The sequence below is a fragment of the Kogia breviceps genome, chromosome 17 (assembly GCF_026419965.1).
Source record: "Kogia breviceps isolate mKogBre1 chromosome 17, mKogBre1 haplotype 1, whole genome shotgun sequence".
Classification (NCBI taxonomy): Eukaryota; Metazoa; Chordata; class Mammalia; order Artiodactyla; family Physeteridae; genus Kogia; species Kogia breviceps.
Window position 1 is genome coordinate 25807427 of NC_081326.1, and position 25360 is coordinate 25832786.

The 25360-nt window shown below is 34.0% G+C and overlaps 1 protein-coding gene across 18 annotated transcripts in view; it reads left to right on the forward strand.

The window, feature by feature from the left end:
* Positions 1 to 25360, forward strand: part of RALYL (RALY RNA binding protein like) — an 832931-nt gene that overhangs the window by 554517 nt on the left and 253054 nt on the right. The window contains exon 1 of one of the 18 annotated variants that reach the window (XM_067018151.1): positions 19553 to 19727. The exons of 16 other annotated variants lie outside the window; for them this stretch is intronic. In XM_067018151.1, the coding sequence (XP_066874252.1) occupies positions 19691 to 19727 (37 nt within the window). In that variant the 5' untranslated portion in view covers positions 19553 to 19690. Of the gene's footprint in view, positions 1 to 19552; positions 19728 to 25360 lie in introns of those variants that run through there. One more of the 18 variants, XM_067018152.1, reaches the window with a different exon arrangement.

Below are 25360 nucleotides of genomic sequence, written 5' to 3' on the forward strand. Positions count from 1 at the left end.
TGAAAAGTTGTTCAACATCACTAATTATTAGAGAAATGCAAATCAAAACTACATCAGAAAATCTACAAACAACAAATGCTGGAGAGGGTGTGGAGAAAAGGGAACCCTCTTGAACTGTTGGTGTGAAAGTAAATTAATGCAGCCACTATGGAGAATAGTATGTAGGTTCCTAAAAAAACCAAAAGTATAACTATCATGTGACCCAGTAATCCCACTACTGGGCATATACCCAGAGAAAACCATAATTCAAAAAGACACATGCACCCCAATGTTCATAGCAACACTATTTACAGTAACCAGGACCTGGAAGCAACCTAAATGTCCATTGACAGATGAATGGATAAAGAAGATGTGGCACATACATACAATGGAATATTACTCAGCCATAAAAGGGAACAAAATTTGGTCATTTGTAGAGAAGTGGATAGGCCTAGAATCTGTCTTACAGAGTGAAGTAAGTCAGAAAGAGAAAAACAAATATCGTATATTAGTGCATATATGTGCAATCTAGAAAATGGTACAGGTGAACCAGTTTGCAAAGCAGAAATAGAGACAAAGATGTAGACAACAAATGTATGGACAGCAAGGTGGCGGGAAAGCGTGGGGGAGGGGAGATGGTGGTGGGATGTATTGGGAGATTAAGATTGACATATATACACTAATATGTATAAAATAGATTACTAATTAGAAACTGCTGCATAAAAAATAAATAAAATAAAATTTAAATTAAAAAAAATTACTAATGTAGAAGATTAAGGAACAGTTACAGCTTAAAAAATTATCTTTCATTATCATATACAAATCATATAAAAGAGAGAATCAGTCTTTCACTTCTACAGCCAAATATTAAATAATTAAAACAGGAAAGTGAAGAGAAGTGGATGATGAAGTCTAAAGAGCTGGATTGTGATCATCCAGTTTTTGGACATGGCATCTGTTATTTCATATATTTCTATAAATTTATCTGTGAAATTAACTCAGACGAATATGAATCTACAGGGGAAAAAATGACATAACCACTTTAGAAGAGTGTGATTGCCAATTTTTTTTCCTTGTAAAAGTGATTTCTGAGGTTAAAAGGAAAATAAATCTAGCATCAGTAAGCATTTTACAGTTATAACATTTTTACAGGCAAGTTAAAGCACTGTTTGAAGAATTTTCCTGGCTGGTATTTATTAAACCTAAAAGTTAAAATTAATTTCTTCAGTTTTATTGCAGTACAAACATTTTGTATTGTTTGTCTGCTTGTCAGTATAATTTTGTAAAAGATCTAGAAATGATAAATGTGTTTGTGATGAACTGCTACTGAAGGAAAGTCAAAGGTACTTTGGTTTCTGTCATATATAAATTATGGCATTCGGGATTACAAGGAGGGTTATCTTTCTCTACACATCTCTCTTGAGATAGAATCTGGGACATTCTAGCCATCTGTGGCTAGTTGAAAGTATAGATTATGTTTTAGCTTTCTGAATCTCTTTGCTGGAGACAAATTAAATTGTGCATTTTTATAAGAAGAGTTTATTTTCATCACTAAGTTGTTGAAGTGAGAGTGAATTGAGAAGAGGTACAATGAGATAAAAAAAAAAAAAATGAAGAGTAAAACCTCCAAGCTATTATCCGATTGTATCCCTAAGGAATTAATCACAATTGCATTTAAGAAAGATTAATGGTACACCTCCTAAGCTACAAGTACTGGCATTCTATTTCCCCCGCATAGTCTAGAGTGGCAATGGTGAGACCTATAACAAAAGGATTCTCCAGGTGCTATGTGAACCACAGAAGACAGTGGCTCTATCTCTCCTGGGAGAATGGCAGAGATGGGATATCCTCACAGAAACAAAGCACATGCAAAAGAAGTGATGCTATACTCAGTAGAGTAGGAAAATATAGTCTGAATTTTCTCATATGCATAGGTGCAAAAATATAAACAAGAGCAAAATATTAGTAAGTTGAATGCAGTAATCCATAGAAAAGATAACATATCATGATCACTTTGGGTTTATTCTAGAAATGCAAGTCTGGTGTAACATTTTCAGATCAATCAAAATATTTCAAATTAAATGAGAAAAAAATCATATGCATCAGTAGATGCAAAAAAAGATTTGACCAAATTCAACATCTAATAGTGATTTAAAAAATCTTGGAAATAAAAGGGAATGTCTTTAATGGGATAAGGAGTTTCTGAAAATAAAAATATATGCAAAAAAGCAAAATTGTACTTGGAGGTAAATTTAAAACTCTTTGCCCTGAAATCAAGAGTGACAAAAGAATGCCCACTCTAACCATTCATATTTAGCATTACACTGGACATCATAGCCATTACAGGAAGGAATAAAAACTGTCCTTATTTACAGATAACTTGATTGAGATATGGAAAATATAAAACAGTATAACTGTAGACTGTATTAATCAATTAGAATTAGTTTAGCAATTCCAGAGTGTCAAATATACAAAGTCAAATTTTTTTCTCTATACCATCAAAGGCAACAAATATATAGAAAGTGAAAGTTTAAAGGCACATTATTTAAAATGGTTTTTAAAACTTCCAATATTTCAGAATATATCTAATTGAAGATGTTGAAAATCTCTATACTAAAACCTGCAAAACCTGTTCATGAATTTGAATACCTACTATTAAGATACAATTTCTGTCCAAATTAATCTATAGACTAAATGCAATCCTAATCAAAACCCCAATATTTTTTAAAATAAAAACTGACAATCTTATTTTAAAATTCAATATGGAAATAAGAAGGACTAAGAATATACAAACACTCTTGAAGCAAACAAAAAATTGGTAGGTGTACACCACTAGGTATCAAGACTCATTATAAAGTTACAATAATTAAGACAATGTGTGTGGTGCAAGGATAAATCAACAGACTGAAGGAACTGAATATAGAATCCTGAAATCAATTTTTATATATGTGGTCAATTTGTTCATAACAAAAGTGACACTACAGTTCAGTAGGAAAATAATAGTCTGTTTAAATTATGTGCCATAAATTGGATTTCCATTTAAAAAAAAAGAACTATAATCTTGACCCCTTACCTCACACCATACAAGAAATAAATTTCAATTATATTGGAGATCAAAAGGTGAAAATAATAAAACTTCTAGAAGTAATCATAAGAGCATATTTTCATTATCTTGGAGAGCACAAAGCTTTCTTAAAGGTAACAGAAAATAATAACTACAGCAGGAAAATTTGAAAATTTGGATTTTATTAAAAGTAAGAACTCATGTTTATTAACTGCATCATTTGGAGAGTGAAAAGAAAGCCACAGTGTAGAAGAAGGTATTTGAGAGATATATATGTTTGCTACTGATGCATATGGTTTTTTCTCATTTATTAAATATTATATCTGACCTTCATTTCTAGAATAAACCCAATATGATCATGATATGCTATCCCTTCTGTGGATCAGCACATATAATTTGCTAATGTTTTGCTCTGGTTTAGATTTTTGCATCCATGCACATGAGAAAACTTAGACTATATTTTCCCACTCCATTGATTTGAGCATCTCTTCTTTTGCATGTTCTCTCTCCCTCGTTCTCTCTCCATATATATATATGACAAAGGACTCCTATCCAGAATTTGTAAAGAATTCCTACAAATCAAATTAAAGGAAAAAAATCACTGAAAAGTCAACAGACAAATGGAGATAAAGTTGAAGTTACACTTTAGAGAAGAGGATATACAAATGAACAAAACACAGTGGTTTTCAACTCATTAATCGCCAGAAAAATGCAAATTAAAACTGTGATCTCCCAGTACACGGCTACCAAAATGATTCAAATAAATATACTGACAAATGTTGCCAAGTATGTGGAACATCTAGAACTGCCATGCATTGCTGATGGGAATGTAAATTGATATAAGCACTTTGGAAAACATTATAAATCTACAATAATTAAAGCAAGGTCTTGGGCATATCTATTACATCTGATCATACATTACCTTGTGAACTAGTAATGCTACTCTGAAATATAAATATATACCCCTTAAAATCAAATATATATGCTTACTGAAAGACTTTTTCAAATATATTCATAATAGTGTTAATTCTAAAAGCCACAAACTGAAACCACCCAAAAGTTCATCAAGAGTAGAATGGACAAAAAAAAATTGTAGCATATTGATACAGTGAAATACTACAATACAGATGAAAATGAACAGATTACATGGCACCCACCAACATGTTTAAATATCCCAAACATAATTTTGGACACAAGAAGCCAGATACAAGTCTCTACAGGGCATGATTTTATTTATATAAAGCTTAAAAACACATACAAATAACTATGGTGTTATTAGTTGGTATGGTGGTTAACTTTGGGAAGAAGTCACTGGGAAGAGACAGAACAGGGACAATTTCTTGATCTGGATGCTGATTACACAGTGTGTTCCCTTTGTAAAATGTACTAAACTCCACATGCATTCTCTGTTCACTTCTCTGTGTGTAGGTTATTTTTCAATATAAATTTTACTCACATGAATATTACATACAGAAGTATTAGTCTGGGCATTTGGGAGAAGCAGACAACAATATTTACACTTAATTATTAAAAAATCCCACTATAGTCTGTTATAGTGGTCAATATTGTAAATAAATAATTATGTTGGCATAAAAGAAGGAAAAGCAAAAACCCAAATGATGGTATTTGGAGAAGGTTTCAAAACAGATGTTTTCTTTGAATTAACTAACGTATTGTGAAAGGTGGGTGAAGGTAAGAATATGAAAGAGGAAAAGTTAAGGCCTGATTATGGAAGTTCATAAATGTCATGCCAAGAATTTTAGATGTTTTTCTCTAGTTATTTGAAAACTACTTAAATGAGGTATCAAAATCTGAGGGGATTAGAAAGAACATTCTGATAGCAATATGAAAACTGGATTGGTCAGTTGAAAGATTGGAGCTAAGAGACCTCTACATTACTAGTGGAGAGATTTGAGCAGAAAAACGTGGTGATAGTAGGAATGGAGAAAAGAAACCTACATAAGAAGGATATGTTGGTAAATTAGTAATAACAGGACTAGTTATGAGAGAAGGAGCCCTAGAATATGACTAGTCATAAAAAGCTTGAGTATGATGTATCACTCACTCAATGTGGTAGACAGAATAATATTCTTCTTAAGATATCCATGTCCTAATCCCCAGAACCTGTGAATATATTAACTTACATGGCAAATAAAACTTTAACATAAAATTAAAGATCTTGAGATAAGAAGAGATTATCCTGGATTATCTCAATTGGCCATGCAATCACAAGGGCCCTTATAAGACCCACAGCAGGATCAAAGTGAGTAAAATGAGATATGACAATGGATTAGCTATTGAAGTAATTCACTTTGAAGATAGAGGAGGAGGCCATAAATCAAAAAACGCCAGCATCCTCTAGAAACTGGAAATGGCAAGGAAAGGGATCCTCCAGATTCTACTCTGAAACATCTAGATGTAATGCAACACTGCCTACAATTTAATTTTAGCTTTTTGACCTCCAGACTTAAGAGAACAAATTTTTGTTGTTTTAAGCCATTATTATTATGATAATATGCTACAACAGCAAAGTGAAACTAATAAAGATTTTGGTACCTAGAAGTGGGGTGTAGCTGTAACAAATATCTAAAACCCTGGAAGTGGCTTTAAAATTAGGTAATGTAATGGCTACAGGCTGGAGGAATTTTGAGCATGATAAAAATCCTAGATTGCTTTTAACAAATTGTTGGTAGAGATATGGATGTTAAAGTTGTTGCTAGGCAGGACTCAAAACGAAGTGAGTAGCGTGATAGAGAAAATCTATATTGTCTTAGAAAACACTTAATTCATAATAAGCAGAATGTTGGTAGAAATAAGGACACTAAATATGAGTTGAGGAATGCTGGTGAGGATTCAAAATGAAATGAGGAATATGTTATTGAAAACTAGAGGAAAGTGGATCCTTGTTATATAATGGTATAAAACTTAGCTGAGTTATGTTCTACAGTTTTGTGGAAAGCAGATGAACTGTTATGTGTACATATAATATAATCATTTGATTAAGTGATGAACTTAGATATTTAGCTGAGGAAATTTCCAAGCAATAGGTTGAAAGTATGACATGATTTCTTCTTGCTGTTTATAGTAAAATGCAAGAAGAAAGAGGTAAGTTCAAGAAAGAACTTTTAAGCCAAAAGGGAAATTCCCAGACTATCCAGACTGAAAAAGATGCTAAAATAAATAATAATAAAATTCACAGTCAGGAGAGCATGCTCTGGAGATATTGCAAAGTGTGTGGCTGGACAACCTTTTGCTAATGCTTTGATACTATAAGGATAGACTGTGTGTTCAGTCACACAGAGAGCTCTTTGAAGAGATAATAAGCATGTGTCTCATGGATCCTCTGTTATCTCAGCAGAATCTAGAAATAGAAATGCAATTATCCACAAGAGAATTGTGGATGATCTTCTTGTCTAATGTAGTCATGTCCCATGTCATACATGGGAGATCCACAAGGTTCTTGAGGAAATTATACAAGTGGAAATGCTTGAACTGAAGGGACAAAGAAAGGACAAAATAAACAAAGCCCACTTAACTCCCAAAATTCTAAAGAAAGAAAACAGTGTGAGAAAACTTCACTACTACAAACATATACTACCCTCAAGAAAAAATAAGGATGTCTCTGAGGGTGGAGCTTCAGGCCCAGAGGATAGAACCAAGGGCCCAGAGAGCAAAGCTATTGCCTTGGAGGTAGGAATCAAGAACCACATAAGATTATTCCCAGGCCTTGAAATATAATGGAGTGGGATAGACATAACCCTTTGGGAGCTAGAGGAAGACTGTAGTGTAAAGAATAACAACTTTCCTAATAGGTCCACATCCCAATCCCCAGAACTTGTGTTTATGTTACCTTATATGATAAAAGGGATTTGGCAGATATGATTAAATTAAGGATCTTAAAATATTGATTGGGCTTATCCAGGTGGGCCAATGTAAACACAAGAATCCTTATAAGAGAAAGGCAGGAGGGTCAAAATAAGAAGAAGAAGATAAGGTGATGGAACCAGTGGTTGGAATGATGCACTTTTAAGGTGGAAGAAGGGGCCATGAGCCAAGGAAGACAATCAACCTTTAGAAGTTGGAAAAAGCAAACAGATTCTCCTCTGAATTCTTCAGAAAGAACATAACCCAACTAACACCTTATTTTCAACTTCTGACTTCCCAAATTATGAGAAAAAAAATTGTGCAATTTTAAAGTCACTAAATTTGTGGTAATTTTTATATAAAAAATAGAAAATAAATATACTAATGAATTTTATAAATAAATATTAGTGGAGCAAATAGTATATCTCAGACACTGGGTGGACTGCTAGAGACATAGTAACAAATGAGCAGACATAGTAGATTACAGTTTTGTGATTTTATGGTATGTTGTAATCTGACCAAAAACAACGGAAGAGAAGCATGTTTTTTTGCACCATGTTGAATTTGATATGACTTTTGAAAATCTACATGGATATGTTTAGTAATAATACCTATTATTCTGGTCACTGTTCTGAACACTTTTATATATCAACTTATTTAATTCTTATAATAATTTTATTAATTCTCAATAATAATGTGAGGATGCTATAGATGAGGAAACGTTTACAGATGAGGAAACTGTGGTATGTATATACAAAGCAACTTGTCCAAGATCACAAAGCTGGTGAGTGGCAGAACTGGTATTCAAATAAACCATGCCAGTCTGGCTCAGAATCTTGAGTTTTAAAACATGTTTAGCAGATATAGAATTTGAATCTCTAGTTTTGCATAGTTGGATCAATAAATATAAATTTCATACTGGTAAGGAAAACAAGAAACAACAATGGCATATAAGCCAAGAAATGGAGTTTTCAAGAAAAAAGCTAATAATTAACATTGTCAGACATGGATTAATATCAAGTAGAATGAGGATTAACCAGCAATGCCTTGATTTGGTATTCATTTTATAAATATTTTCTTATTACCGTTTTCTGAAGTCATGTTTATTCATCACTGTTTCTCAGTAATGTGTCAGGTCTTTGCACATAATTTTCAGCAGTTTATTTGTTTCATCTGTTTTAATGTATTTGGGCGGCTGTCACTAAACCATTCATGTCATGGTCACCAACTCTCATACATGTATCTTGGTTTACGTTCCTATGATGTCCTCTAGGACAGATATTATTTCTTCTGCTTCCACTGAAATTTCCCAAGATATCTTGTCCAATGATCTGCATTGAATAAGCTCTTGTCAGATACTTATTGACTTATTACACAACTTTCTATCACCACTCGCTGCCACTTTTGCAAAACTAAAAGCAGCACTTAGAGTCTGAGGGTTCAGGATACATTTATCCTCTTTGATATAGACATGTATTTTCACTAAAACATTCATTTTAAAAACCTTTGGATTCACATAATATCTATTAGTAAGTAAAATTTCAAGATTAAGATCATGGCTATTTATCTTCCTCTACTCTCTATATCAAGTATACACTTACCTAGTTTTTGTAGGATGGAGTGATGAGGCATAGAATTCTATTAACTACTATTGTCTTAATTTGAGTAATGAACAATTGTTTGAAATATGATTGCAAATTGGAAACAAACTTAACATAATAACTTTTATCATTATTTGTTGAATAACAATTGTATATTATCATTCACTTCATATATCAGCATATGTATTTCTTATAAGCTTTCTACTCATCTCAGTAATTTTCTCACTAATACTTTATGATCACCTGTGACTGTTCTTTCACTTCTACCATGGCACTCATCCATATAGCCTCAGAGAAGAGTGGACCTAATTACTGTCAATGACTTGTTTTTAATACATTCTCATAGGACAGACCACATATCTACTTTGAAAGCACCTATTTTTGAACCTATAGAATATATTTTTCATATTATCACTCAATGTCTGTATTTCCCCACTAAAATAAAAGCTGCATGAACAATCATATCTGTTTTTGCTCAGAGCTCCGAAGGGCACAGTTTGAGTGCACAAAGTATATGTATTAGGTATATGAAAGAAAAAAGCTTAAATTAATTTAATTTCAATGAAGGATAATAGCTGGAGTCCTAAATTTTATAATAATAAAGAATCAGGTTAATCTGATCTGGGTGGGAACATGGGTAGTTATGCTATTGGAAACTTGTACCATCAACTCCCCCAGAAAATAGAAAAAGCAAAACACATATTTTTCTCACTGAATCAAGATCAGATAGTTACAAGCTGAAATCCCCATTCTTTCTCTGTTATACTGTTTTCTTACAATCATTTCTCTAGGCAGTCTTAGAAGTTAGGAACCAAAGGTTCCTTTTCATATGCTGTATTTTTGTTCATGTTTTGTGACCTACACTTTAATGACTTATTTAAGTATTGCGCAATCCTGGCAGGATTTATAAAGCTTTCCAAGGCATAATTTAAAGATAACATGAGATTTAGTGTTCACAGACCTGAAGGAGACAGTTTGGAAAATAAAAGTTGGAACTCTTTTTTTCCCCACCTATAGCTCCTGTTTCTATATCTAAAGCCATTTAAGAAAACATCTAAAAATAGTTTTTATGACAGTAAGAGAATTGTGAATTTCATTTACATATTTACTGTTCACATACTGCTGTGCTGCTAATGGCAGATGCAGACTTATTCAAATAGTTGTCATTGAATACATATGTGAGGTCAAAGACTATCCAGGTGGTTCTGAGCCCCTTAGCAGACACAAATACACACAAAATGAGGATTGGAACTGGATTCCTGAAATACCGTTCAGCTATGTAACACTAAATTATACCTGAAAATTCAATATATTCAACTCAGCAGGCTGAAGTCACTCATCAATGTGATAATTGTAACTAAATATGAACAGGAAAGGAATTAAGAGAACAGGACAGCTGTTTATACTACTTAGTAGACAGGCTGAAATGAATTCTATTAATATATACTTAAGATACATTATGCACACTTTACATTGGAAATGATTAGACATTTTGGAGTAACAATTTTGGTAGTATCATTAGAAATCAAAATATGCTGAATATGATCCATAAATAGAAATTTATTTTTAGCTAGTATGTTTTAAAAGTCCATAAAGATTCACACATCTGGTATTGGTCTTTGCCTATTTAAAATATTATAGTTTAAACAATAAAGAAAACATTGTAATATCTAGCCCAATATTTTTAATATTGTGTATGTGTATGTGTAGTTAACTTTTTGACCTAATTTTATCTATTTTTATTTTATTTTATTTATTTTTAATTTTTAAAATTTTTTTATTTTTAACATCTTTATTTGAGTATAACTGTTTTACAATAGTGTGTTAGTTTCCCCTTTACAACAAAGTGAATCAGTTATACATATACATATGTTCCCATATCTCTTCCCTCTTGTGTCACCCTCCCTCCCACCCTCCCTATCCCACCCCTCTAGGTGGTCACAAAGCACAGAGGTGAACTCCCTGTGCTATGCGGCAGCTTCCCACTAGCTATCTAATTTACTTTTGGTAGTGTGTATATGTCCCTGCAACTCTCTCACATCGTCACAGCTTACCCTTCCCCATCCCCATATCCTCAAGTCCATGCTCTAGTAGGTCTGTGTTTTATTCCTGTCCTACCACTAATCTATTCATGACATTTTTTTTTTCTTAGATTCCATATATATGTGTTAGCATATGGTATTTGTTTTTCTCCTTCTGACTTACTTCACTCATATGACAGACTCCAGGTCTATCCACCTCATTACAAATAACTCAGTTTCATTTCTTTTTATGGCTGAGTAATATTCCATTGTATATATGTGCTACATCTTCTTTATCCATTCATCTGTTGATGGACACTTAGGTTGCTTCCATGTCCTGGCTATAGTAAATAGAGCTGCAATAAACATTTTGGTACATGACTCTTTTTGAATTATGGTTTTCTCAGGGTATATGCCTAGTAGTGGGATTGAGGGGTCATATGGTAGTTCTATTTGTAGTTTTTTAAGGAACCTCGATACTGTTCTCCATAGTGGCTGTATCAATTTACATTCCCACCAGCAGTGCAAGAGTGTTCCTTTTTCTCCACACCCTCTCCAGCATTTATTGTTTCTAGAGTTTTTGATGATGGCCAATCTGACCGGTGTGAGGTGATATCTCATTGTAGTTTTGATTTGCATTTCTCTAATGATTAATGATGTTGAGCATTCTTTCATGTGTTTGTTGGCAATCTGTATATCTTCTTTGGAGAAATGTCTATTTAGGTCTTCTGCCCATTTTTGTATTGGGTTGTTTGTTTTTATTTTTAACTGAAAACTTTCCCTGGGCCATTCTATATTATCTGATTCATTTCCATGAAGAACATACTCCAAGTCCACATTAGACCTTAGGTTAATACAAATATATCATATGCATTGATTAGGTTCCTATTCTACCATTACATAAATATCTTTAGAATCCTTGTATATACCTCTTTAGAATCCTTTATTTGGAGTACTAACATGGATGACTATCAGCATGCATTCTATATTGAAATTCTGTATATCAACCTTATTCTCCCATTGTCTTACACATTAAAATTAGGTATATTTTCCAAAATAATGGCAGTAACCCCAGCAATTCAAACTGAAGTAAAATCCTAGATAGTGTTCTCTGTTCTCTACTGCTTTCTGCTTTTATTGTCTGACATTTATTTGTTCAATATATAAGATAGTGGTATCATGGATTGGACATAGCTTTTTACGGTTCAAACTTGGATTCAAATTCTGTCTCTACTTCTTGCCAGCTTTATGAACTTGACACCTGAACTTCAGTTCCCTTATCTGTAAAACGAGATAACAACTCCTTCCTCACATAGCTGTTTTAAGATTAAATAAAGTAACAGAAGTATATACTTTTTAAAATAAGAACAATAAGCTCAGCAATTCAAACTGAAGTAAAATCCTAAATAGTGTTTTGGCACAATGTAAACACGTAATAATCATTTATATGGTTCCATTCAATTTTTATAATTAGTGAACTGTTTTTAATTGAAGTATCTCATGTATTTACTTTGCTTACATTATGAAACTAATATTGGTGGACTCTAGGGATAGTAACTTAAATTGTAATATTTGGTCCTAACCATAATAATGTATACTCATTAAAGCAGAAAATGCAAGGCATCATAAAGTGATAAATCCCCTGGTTCAGCCTTTTTTGGCATCGTGTTTTTATTCCTTGCCTAATACCAATAAGAATTTGAGGTAACTAACCCCCTACTTATACTCCACTATACATGTATACAATAAAGTATAGTTTTATATAGGCAAAAGACAGCAAGAAGGAAAAACAATAGACTAGAAAGACAAGATCAGATGCTTGAATTCAGAGACTAAAGAGAAGAGGGTTGTACAAATTTGAGGGAAGGAGCTGACTGTGATAGAATCAGCCAGAAAAAAAGAGAAAGGCAGTGTCCTAAGAAATCCACAGGTGGTGCAACAGGACATTTAGCACTTTATTTCTCCATGGAGCATTGCTACATTTTGCCTTCCTCTGCTTCAGGTGCCACTTGGTTGGCACCACCATTGCCTGCATTTTCTCTGCTTTTTTAAGCAACTTCTTCAGCTACATTCTGGCTTCTAGAGTATGACATCCTCTAAGCACCCCCAGACACTGTTTTGCTAGGTATTTTTATAACTCACAACTCTCTGGTTTTTAAGATAGGTAGGTGGGTATGTGGATAGAGAGATAGATGGATAGATAGACAAATAGATAGATAGGTAGATAGATGATAGATACATAGATAGATAGATAAGAGTATATTTCCTATTTGGTAAATTTTTTATAGTGAAATTCTATACATAATTTTCATAATTATGGAAACTCTTATGACTTTAAGGATGTTTTACTTTCTCATCATTATGCCTTGTAAACTCATAAGTGTCTCTCCATCTCAGGATGCAGTAGAGATGGTGTTTCTGAAACAGAGTTGTGAACTACTGAACACATGTTTTTCATAAATAAAACACCTCCAGGGAACATGGTACAGCAATTCCCCTACATCATGTTCACATACAATAAACTATATTATTGTGTTCCTATGTCTGCAAGGTAATTCGTTATAGTTTTAGTACCTTTTATGTGGCTATGATCTCAAAGAGACTGTGTTTCTTTAGGTCTAGGATTACTACATCTTTCATGTATAATTTGTTAACAACATTTATTAAAATATGTTGAAGTGAGGTAAACTATTTACACAGGCATAAATAACTCATTTCATATTCTAGGGAATTCAAGGTTGATTTAATTGTATATGTTTTAGTCTTTAAAAAAAAATTTTTTTTTAGTAACCATTAGGTATTTGGACCTATCCAAAGGATATGATTAAAAAGATAGTATTCAATCTATTCAACTTGAGACAATGCAAATTTATCCAAATATAAATGGGCAAATAAGATGATTAAGAAGATAAAACTAAGTCTGAATAATCAAATTTAGGCTAAAGGAAAGACAAAACTGAGATAAAATGGAATGAGAACCATACAAAAAAGAGTAGCAAGAAAAAATGAGAATGCTCAAAAACAATGAACACTAAGGAGATTTGGTGAAAATAAAGTCACATTAGAGTGAGTTATAAAGGAGAAATATTTTAACTGTATTTAATACTTTGTATTACATATTTCAAAAATTTAGTGATTTCAAAGACTTATTTGATATTAGAGCATAAGGAAATGGAGAAAGTCCAAAGAAATAAATGAGGACAGTAATAAAATCCAATTATAGTTTACAAAAATATCTTAGAAAAGTCTTTTCCAGATACATAAAAAAATTTAATGAACTAAACCGAAGAATACAAAATTGACTTGTTTGTTTATTGCTTCACTTTCAACAGCAGTCAAGTATAAAGAAGCATCATTCAGGATTTTTTTTTCCTCATTTGAACCAATATTTTGAATGAAAACTTGAACCAAACATTAAGAAGTTTCTGGTTTTTTGTTTGTTTGTTTTGTTTTTTGCGGTGCGCGGGCCTCTCACCGTCATGGCCTCTCCCGTTGTGGAACACAGGATCTGGACGCGCAGGGTCAGCGGCCATGGCTCACGGGTCCAGCCGCTCCGCGGCATGTGGGATCTTCCCGGACCGGGGCACGAACCCGTGTCCCCTGCATCTGCAGGCAGACTCGCAACCACTGCGCCACCAGGGAAGCCCCATTAAGAAGTTTTGTTTCCTTTGATTTAAAAAGAACAATGGTGAATATATTAATAATATGAGGTACTAGGTAAAATAAGATTTTTTACGATAGCCACTCAATATTTTAATTAATAACTATTTTTAGATTATCCACTAACAGGAGAGCACTTGACTTTGGACAAATAGACAAGGGTTTCAGAGGCATTAGGCAAGAGAGCAAATCACTTAATGTAGACATTTACAGAAGATGTAGGTATACTTGCTTAAATTGTTGAAAAGATGGATCGGTGATTGTACTGGGGCTGAAAATTATTTGGATGTTATCCCTGAAAGATCCTGAGGAAAGAACTTCTGTCAAGAATTTATAGGGACTTAGCTAGCAAGGAGATGTTTCAATAAAGAGAGCAGAGTTCATGGAATCTAAAATAGTACATAAATGAACTTATCCATGAAACAGAAACACACTCACAGACACAGAGAACAGACTTCTGGTTGCCAAGGGGGTGGTGGGGGAGGGATGGATTGGGAGTTTGGGATTAGAAGATGCAAGCTATTATGTATAAAATGGATAAACAGCAAGGTCCTACTGTATAGCACTGGGAACTATCTTCAGTATCCTGTAATAAACCATAATAGAAAAGAATATGAAAAAGAATACATATATATGTGTTCATATGTACAGTTGAATCATTTTGCTGTACACCAGAAACTAACCCATCATTGTAAACCAACTATACTCCAATAAAGTAAATTTAAAAAAAAAGAAAGCAGAGTTCATATCTGAGAGGAGAAGAGGCAGCGTTTCCATGGGGACAGCTGGCATGGTAGCAAGGGAAGGATAAAGAAGGTCCACATCTGTACCTCGTGCTGTTGAGTGATAAGAATGACATAAGAGAAAGGTTAACTTTCTGTCCAAACTGGAGAAAAATTGACCAAAGGAGTGTAAAGATAAGGAGTGTAGAGATATCACTTAAGGCTATAATTTCAGAGCTAGTGTATTCAGAGGAAAAAGCTGTGGGCTAACTCCTAGGGAATCTGGACTCAGGCTCCTGCTGGAAGTATGGGGGTCAAGGTCGTTGAGGTCATGCCCCGCAGTTCCCTTAAGTTTTCCATCCAACAAACTTGTAAGAGCTGTCTGTTGTGGCGTAGACATCTGTAAATGAGGAATTTTGGCAGCATAATTTTGTTACACTGAAAAAATAATGTTATTACACTGAAAAGTTTTAACATTTTGTTATTCTAGTAATTTTCTGAAATACAGATATCATGCAGTTCAAGTTAAATACTTCTATATGGTCTACATACTATGTCTTGATGAAATTCTTAGAAGTTTTATCCAAATCAACACATATTGTAATTTTTAAACCAGATAAAGATTTTAGAACTCTGGATGGGCAAATAAGTTGATATTCTTGGTATTCTCTAAATGTTCTTTTGGTGTTTTATTTGGAGGAAAGGATGAGGGTTGGACATGGGGAGGATAGGCAGGGGAGGTGACATGTCTGGGAAAGGAAAGTCACCACTGCTGCAGAGGTGAGAAGATCTCTCCTGTCCCAAGCAGTCTGCTGTGCTTCTGAACTTGACTGTCCCTGCCAGCAGCCAAAACTCTTCAGTTAATTGCATCCACCCCACTTAGAAGTTAGTTTGACACCACTCGTTGTTATGGAAACATGTCCCTTGTGGGTCCTCATCCCCCACTGCCTAAATATCTGCTGAAAGTATCCTTCCGACCTTACATGGCATGTTATAGTGCACAGGCTCTGGAGAAAGGCCAGCCAGTTCAAATCAGGGCACGACCTCTTGCTCTCTGTGAGACTTTAGTCTGAACACTTTGCTCTCAGCTTCATTTTACTGAAACATAAAATGAGGATGATGATAATAATAATAATATGATAATAATAATAAAAAATTCATCATAGAACTGTTTTCAGTATCCAATGAGAAATGCATATAAAACTCTTAGAAGAGAGTCTGGTACCTAATGTGAACTCCCTAAATGAATGTTAGCTCTGATTAAACTACACAGTGTTCATTCCCTGTGATGAGTTTGGGCAAATGTCATTTTGTTGATTTCAATACATTACTAGTGACATTATAGTGACCCTTTTATTTAAGTCTTCTCCAGCAGCTGCCAAGTGCATTGGCCTCTAATTTGGTCCTAAAATCATTTTGGTCTAGTTCCCAGTTAAATGTTGTCAACAGAGCTATGTAAGGCATGCAGTGTACCTGAATGTTACCTGTACTTGTCCTCATTTGGCTAAAGTTTACTCATTTCTAAATTGGAGGTAAAGATAGCTAAGTAACAAGATTGTTGTGAAGATTATGAAGATTAGTGATACAGTATTTAACTAGCCCAGTGCTTGAAGCACAGCAGAGAGTAGTTCTCTCTGTCTCTCATTCACACACACACGCACACGCACACATACACACACAGAGGCTTACTTCTTCCTCTTTTCCTTCCTTCCTTCCTCCCTTCCTTCCTTCCTCCCTTCCTCCCTTCCTTCCTCCCTCCCTCCCTCCCTTCTTTCCTTCCTTCCTTCCTTCCTTCCTTCCTTCCTTCCTTCCTTCCTTCCTTCCTTCCTTCCTTCTTTCCTTCCTTCTGTTAAAGGAAATCATATTGTGCGGGAGTAACTATGGAGATATTTTATAAAGCAAGTGATGCTTCTTTTGACCTCTGACATTACAGGCATAAATCTGATTTTGAAGACAAAACACCTCTATTCAGTCTGTATTTTTTAAGACTTTGGAAAAAAAGAATGATATGCTGGCGCTTATCTTCTTTTCATTGACATTTTGTCCCTTATTATGTCTACATTCTTCCTCCTCATTCTTTTGGCTGAAAGTTGCCCAGGTTCTACTTTTACTAAAGCCCCTCTCCTCCCTCAGCCACTGCCCCTGTCTCTCTCTCATCTTCCTACCTGTACTGCAACATGGTACTCATGAATCTGGCCTTTATTCATTAGGTATATTTGAGGTCCCCAATTTTGATGGTTTACAACAGGATTTAAGCCACTGACCTGCGATAGAAGATTCATGAGTGGATGCTCTATATACCCTGAGGTGAGAAAAGTAATGTAGGAAGGAGTTGATGAGATAAAAACCCCTATATAGAGCCTAAGAAAGTCAGCTTTGGTACAAGGTGTGTCAAACATTGATGACTATGAGTCAGGATATTTGTTTTAACATGCATCTGTGTGTGTGTGATGATGAGTGAGGCTGGGTGAGAGGTTGTTGCATATGCGGACGAAATTAAATTGTTACATGGTCTTTGCAAAGAATGTTCAGATTGATGTTAATTATAGATAATGAAGAACTAACAATGTAAAAGAGAAAAACTACAAATTTGATTGTACCATGTAATATTGTTAAAATTAATAGCATTTGTGTCATTATGTAATTAGGCTATTTCTACCTAATAATCATTAATGACATGTTTATTCATATCAAAATTATATATAACACATATGTCAGACAAACTGTTTTAATTTGTTTGATTGTAATAGGTTTTATGTTGGTCTTATGGAATGAGTAATTTTTATAAAAGAGAACTTGCTTGTTCATTGTGACTTTGTCCCAGTAAATTTAAAAATATATCTTCACATCTCTGAATCTAAGCAATTTCATCTAAATCAGTGAACTCATTCAGACTCATCTTGGGGCCAAAAGATAGGTGTGAAATGTCAAGTATTTGCATTAAGTAAGAAAGTAATTTCCGTCAATAAGCATGAATTTTGTTATTGTACTAATTCATTGAAAAATAATCTGTGATCATATTATTTTTATCATTTAGATTTGTTGATAAAAAGTCATTTATTCAGCAAATATTTGCTGAGACCCTACTTTGTGCCAGGTATTGATCTACTCTCTGGACACACATCTCTGAGGAAAAGGAAGCCCTGTCTTCTGGAGGCTTATGTTCTAATAGGCAGAGACAGACAGGAGGAAAACAACCAAGTGAATACAGATTATGTTAGGTGATCACGATGTGCTATGGAGAAAAATTAAGCATTTAAGGTTGTGGAACATAAGGTGTATTATATGTCATTCAGAAAAGGCCTAATTTCTTTTTGAAATATTTTCATCTCACTATTGTAGAAAACACAAGGAAAATACTCCTACTGTTTCATATTGTATGTAGATATATACAGATACTGACTATGCCCTATAGTAAGAAATACCCATAGTGGTCTTTGATGGAGTATCTTATTAAACAGTGCAGTTTGTTAGTCCAAAGTCAAGGAAACTAGAGAGGAATGCTGCCAAAAACTTGTTAAAATGCTGTTCTTGGTATCTGTGATCATGAACTGTAGTAATTACTTAAGTATAAAAGTATTCATGACACTGAAATAATCCTTCTATTAAGAAGAGCTGTGGAAATGATATCTCCTCCTATTAGTAAGTAGCCTGAGTTTGCTAACACTAAAAAAGAAATTTGACAGTTGAAGACGTTTTCTGGTTATGGCTGGAAGATGAAGGTTTATGCATAATCAAGTCATATCACATAGAAATTCTTCACTAGTGTATAAATCCTTCTGTATTTTAAATAAAAACTGCATTTCAGACACCCTAATGAGCACATAAAGGAGATTTGAAAGCACGTACTCTTGTGGAGGGTTGGAGAGAGGTTGTATTCCTGAGTTTCTGCTGTGTGCCAGGCATTGCTTTCAGAGCAGAGAGTACAAGACATACAAAGACAAAGCTTCTTCTGTGTCCAGTTGAGATGACAATGTTCAGATAAGGATATGCCCAAAATACTGTGAAAATAGGGGTCTGAGGTCTAAAACGAGGAGAGGTGGCAGGGTGAAGGCGGGAGAAAGCTTTATGAAAAGCTTCCTTCTGGAGGGGGCAGAATGTGTAGCACAGAGTAGGTACTCACTAAACCTGAGACCCTGTTGTGCACATTCCTCTGTACTAGGCCTGGGAATATAATGTGAAAACATGCAATTCCTGCTTTTCCTGAGAAGCAGTCTGTTTAGAGAATTAGACAAACCTAAAAGTGATCATTGCTTTAATAATTGAAACTACGAAGTGCATTGGGAGCTCAAAGAAGGAAAGAATTTAGTAGCTTCAAAATAAAATACAAATCTAAACATTCTAGAGTGGCTAAAAGACATGAGAATCCAAAGGATAGTTTTTAATTTATGTAAATAAATAACAGGGGTTCTTATATTTCATATTTAGATTTTCAGTTTTACTATTCTTGCCAAATATATGAATATATTCTTAATTCAACATTATTTTGAGCACAGCACTTTAATAGTGGAGATTTTATTAGAGAACTTAACTGATATCAGTTGGGGGGAGGTGAAGGAAATACAATTTACTCTAGAAGATTTGCATTAGATAGAGTAGTTACAGGCTGTAACATCTCCCCTGTAATTTCATGAGAATGGTATTACCCTGGCTTTCACTGTGTGATTGCTGGTTACCTTCTGTCAGTGAGCAACAGTCTTACTGCAAAGCAAGAGCACAACCCTCTCTTTGTCTCCGTGGTCAAAGCAATTACTTCTTAGAAAGTCGGATTTTTTCAGAATGACCATGTACAGGAGCAAACGCAGACATCAGAGATGTAAGTAAATTCTGACTCAACTTTTTCATGTGACTGTGGTGGGAGAAACATACTTGATTTCTTAAAAGACTAATCATGACTTCAGATATATCCTGGGAGTAGAAAAGATATTGTAGCTTTTTTCACCCTAACCTTTATCCCTGTTACATGCTTGAAAGATGTTGGGGGGAAAGGGGCTAATTCACTTGTTACTATGGAAACCTTTGGAAAGGTTTACAGAATCAACAGAGAAACAGATCAAATGCAATTTCAGTCTAGCTAAACATCCTTCATACAGGCATGATAACTGGATAGTTCTCTCTCTCTCCCTCTCTCTCCCTTTTTTTTTTTTTTTCAAAAAAACTTCTATTTATTCTTCCAATTTCAATCTTAACTCTCAGTGGAAATAAAACAGTTCTGAATGGAAGGGAGAGAGTTAATTGTGAATGACAAGCTGAATATTTAACAAGATATTCATTACCAAACTTCTTGGACCAGAGCATATTTGTAACATAATTCACTACAGGCATCATTTCAAAGGGTTAAAAGGAGTCATCTGTAATCCAGCCTAAAGGGACTGATTCTGACTGAAAAGGAGCAACACAATCACCCTGGCCTAAAGTCCAGAACAAAGATGATTATGGAACTGAAAGCCATTAGGATTTAGCTAAAAATCAAAGAGTCTTATAATAAAACTGTGTTTTATGGTAAAGCAATATGCCTGTCATGGAAAGCTTTTCAATCACATGTCTCTCCAGTAAGCCCAACTCTTTATCACTTTATCTTTTCCATTGCCTAAAGTAATTATTACCATATTTAGCCCAGTGTGTCCTGTCACTGACTCTATTTGCCATCTTAGACAGGTAACTACAACTTGTTCTATAGTCAAAGTCTGCACTTTTTCATTATTCCTATGATGTCTTTAGATGTTATCAAATATTTTAAAACATAGCAAGACTATCAGCAACAATTACTCCATCAAAAGGCCAAAATATGATAGACGTGATATTTTTTTGAGAATGATCTCATTTTGGTCCATTTTTCACTGAAGACCTGAACACTAACATTTCTCTTGTTCAAAGAAGTTTTATGCATCACAAAAAGGTCTGAGGGACAGGACTGCCAGTTTGATATTCTATGCCTGACTGCCTTTTGATGCCATTTCTTCCTTGTGATTGAGAAACAACATATAATAATTGTTACTTTTTTCTTATAAAAATGATTGGTGCAAAATCTACAAATATATTGCTGATTAATTCCCTTGTGATTTCCTCCCACACGGATGAATCTAAATTATGCATGTACTTGAAAACCATCTTGCACTTTTACTCCTGTATCTTTTGTACACCCCCTCATTATTTTTCCATGGGAGTAATCATTGACTTAATACACATGACAAATTTTACTGAGTTTCTTCCCCTAAAATGTGCTTGCTGAAGTCTGTGATTAAGCAGCAGGAAGAAATTGTGAATTACATGAGACAAGTCAGAAGATGTATAATTATACAGGATGAACACAGTAGGGTGTACTGAATGATTTAGTTTTAAAAAAACTAATGTGTTACGTTTAATTGTATCAGTTAGCTGTATTACATTGCATTAACTGTTTCTATATTCTAATCATATAAAATATTGGACAGCAAGAATATAATAAAATGAAGGTATATAGAAAGCTTAGCAATAAAAGCAAATAGAATCCTTAAATGAATTTCTTTCTTATACTAACAATATTTGCAAAAGCAGAATGTAATACAATTGTTTGCTATCTAATGGGTATATAAAAATATCTGAATTATCCCATCACCAAAATACAGTGCATTTCCATTTTCAGTCATATCTTTTATGTGTTTTTGATCATGTAAAAAGCATAAACTAATGTAGAGGTAATTGTAATCCAATTAAAGCAATAATTGCACACTTAACACATTTCAATGTGGGAAAGAAGGAAAATGTTCTAATGATTTTTTTTTAAAACTGGAAAAGTACATAAATAAACTTTCTAATGTTCTAATTCCCTAACAATTTAATATAATGTCCTTTAGTAAAAATAATGCAACTTTCTTTTAGAGGCTCCAAAAGGAGGACTAGGAAAGGTGCGTATGATTATGCCAGGGGTTTGAAAAGAAGCAGGAGAGCAAAGATACCTGTAAAAGACATTTTAAAGTGTAAATGTCACTAAGTCTTTGGAAATTCCTGGGAGTTTGAAATCCATTCCTCACTCATGTCTAGATTAGTTATGTATAATTCCCTGTAGGGGAGGAGGAGAGAAAGGGAAGAGTCCCCTTTTTCTTGCTTTTGATGGAGCAATTTTTATCGAAAAGGAAACCGCTTCAATGTTCATTCAGATAGCAGATCTTACCTATACATAACTGCATAGGACTTTCAGTTAGATACAGAATTGGTCGAGTGGTAATAAAAAATGTTTCCATGTGTCAGATGTTGATTTCACCAGAGCCAGGCAGGTAGAAACCACTTTAAGGAACTCTACTATATGTAAGCCTATTTTTACAAATTAGGTTGGAGTGGAAATCATCACCAGTATAAATTTTTCTGTTAGCATTTAAATACTGAATTTTTATACATATTGAATCAATCTATTTATTGAAGTGTGCACCTTATGTTTAATTTTCAAAAATCCTTATTATGTATAAAACAAGGTACACCTGTAATCTCCTTTGCTGAAATTCCAGATGACCTTGAGAAAACAATTTTTGGTTTTTAAAAGAGATGTGGAGATAAATTATTAAAGATGAATATGTTTTTGAAATACAGACTTAAGAGAAAAACTAGAGTAGGATCCATGTGATATTAGATAGAGAATTTGAAAAATACTACAATCCTTGTACCACAGCAGAGAAAACTGTGTATATATAATTTTAGGTGTGTAACATTTTATCTTATTACTAACTAGGAACAGATATTCATTTTTGATTGCTAATGATATGTTTGGGTGATTTTATCCATCTTATTATGGAAATATGTGATGAGATCACTTCAGAAATCTGAATACTAGTCACAGTTCTCTGCTTGTAATCTCAGCCAAGGACTGTTATCTCTGTGGGTTGCAATTTCTTCTTCTATAACTTCAACAGATAGTGCAGAGAAGATGTTTTCCAACTCTAACCCTCAGTGCTTTCACAACATAGGCCTCATCAAGTAAGACTCCTACTCGAAGATGTGTGACAAGTTCTCATTGCCTAGACTGTGGCTCTGGGCTCATGTGCTTCAGATCCATGTGACCATGGATTTACTGTAAGAGGTCCTAGAATCCATATGAATATTAATCACTGCCTGTACAATGATGAAAAAATACGTATATCCCCCCATATGTATATCAAGTACACATACCTATATACCCATATACTATTTTTTGGTTCTAATGAAAACTAATATATTTAAAAGGTCATAGTAAATTTTAATAGCTTTTAATGCCATATGTTTTATATTTATTTTTAACAACTATATCACACAGGGATCTCATTGTGTTTCAATGTTTAAAAAAGGTGTTCTCATATTCTCAAATATTGGGAATTGCTGAACTAGAAAATGAAATACAGCACGACCTTATAACACAGAGATTTATATCATTGTCACTCACTTCATACTTCTTTCCTGATACTATGTTCTAGCCTTTATTGGACTACTTCATCATCCCCAACATTCATACTCTCTCATCTCCATGTCTTTGCCCATACATCTTCCTGTTGATGGGTGGCCTTCACTTGCAACTTCATGCATAGAAATCATCTCTGTTGGAGGTGTAACTCAAATGTCATATCCTTCTTAAAGGTTCCCCCAGTTTCCAAGTCAAACTTATCTTTTTGTTCTTTTTCAGGGGGTAAACTGTAATTTTATTTACACTTTCTATATTCTGTCATATACATTGAAAATTATTTGTTTATTCCACTAATCTAAGAATTTTTTAATGTGAGGTACCTTTTATTCTTTCTTGAAGCATTCTCAGAGCATAAAGAAATGCTTCACTCATAACAATCCATCACTGTCTAATAATGTTTAATCATTAAATAAATATTTATTGATCACCCGTTATATTACCTTCAGACACTGCTCTAGTGCTATGGCTGTAGCAATGAACAGAACAAAATTCTATTGGAGAAGGGAAGATGACACACAAATAAATATACATTACTCCATGTGATGCTAAGTACTATGGAAAAAAAACAGAGTAAAAAAGGGAAAGAGACTTTTGGAAGGTGAGGTAGAAAATTGTTATTTTCTATAGGGTAGTCAGTCAGGAAAAACCAAGGTGATTAAGGTGACAGCTGATCAGACACCCAAAGGAAATGAAAGAGCAAGCTCTGCTTCCTGGCTAGTTCAGGCAGAAAGAGCATGTGCAGAGTCCCTGGGGTACTTGGGATATTGGAGGACCATAAAGGAGGCAATGTTGAATTAATGAAAAGATGTGAGATTGGTATTAACAAATACACACTACTATATATAAAATAGATAAACAACAAGGGCCTACTGTATAGCACAGGGAACTATACTCAATATCTTGTAATAACCTATAATGGAAAATAATCCAAAAAAGAATAGATGTGTATATATGTATAACTGAATCACTTTGCTGTATACCTGAAACTAACACACCATTGTAAATCAAACATACTTCAATAAAAAAAAAAAAAAGAAGAATTGGAAAGAAAAAGCATCAGGAGCATTGGATGGGTAGAGTAAAACATATTGGGTTGGCCAAAAAGTTATTTCAGGTTTTTCCATAACATCTTATGGAAAAACCCGAATGAACATTTTGGCCAACCCAATAGAAATAAGTGGAATAGTATATTTTATGTATAACTAAATTGAGATATAAAATGTATTTATTAACACTACCCACACTTTTAAGTGACTCGTGAAATATTTTCTTTTAATGACAATTGTAAGAATGCATAAGATTCATTATACTTTATAGTAGGCAAGGCATTCAATCATTAACTGCAAGACAATCAAACAGTGGTCATACAGAGGTCAGAAAGATATTATTCAAACAAGAATATCTTCTGATTTATCATCTTATAAATATCCTTGTATTCTTGATATGTTAACACTCTCTCTCTTTAAAAATCTTGCTATGAGAAAAAATAAATTTATAGTTTGATAGAATTGTTATAAGACTTCTTAAGGCATGGACAGAAAGGCACAGACTGCTGTCCTCCCTGGAGGACACTATTAAATTCAATCCTTGATTTCTCTGTTATTGATGCTTATTGGGAATTCTGCTCTGACATCTGAAATTTCTCCAGTCATTTTTTCTCTCAAGTTCTTTATATGAATTCTATAACAGGTATGGATTGATAATTTGTTACTTTATATATTCCTCCATGGAATCATGTCTTTATGGATAGAATCAGGATGGTCTGATTGAGCATGCTTAATGGGAACATAGTTGTCAGTTTGGGAGCAGAGATGTACAAGCTGACTGATAACATCCTTGATACAAATTGACTTTATATGGAAATACATATCGGTCAGCCCGATATCCTTAATCATTTATTTGTTTATACAGGCTCCAGCCTGCAACTGGTTCTACCTGCAGGAATACTTATTCATTGCTCTAGCTCTTTCTCTCTCTCTCTCTCTCTCTCTCTCTTCCATGTGTGTTTCTTTCTCTTTTTTTAAACATCTTTATTGGAG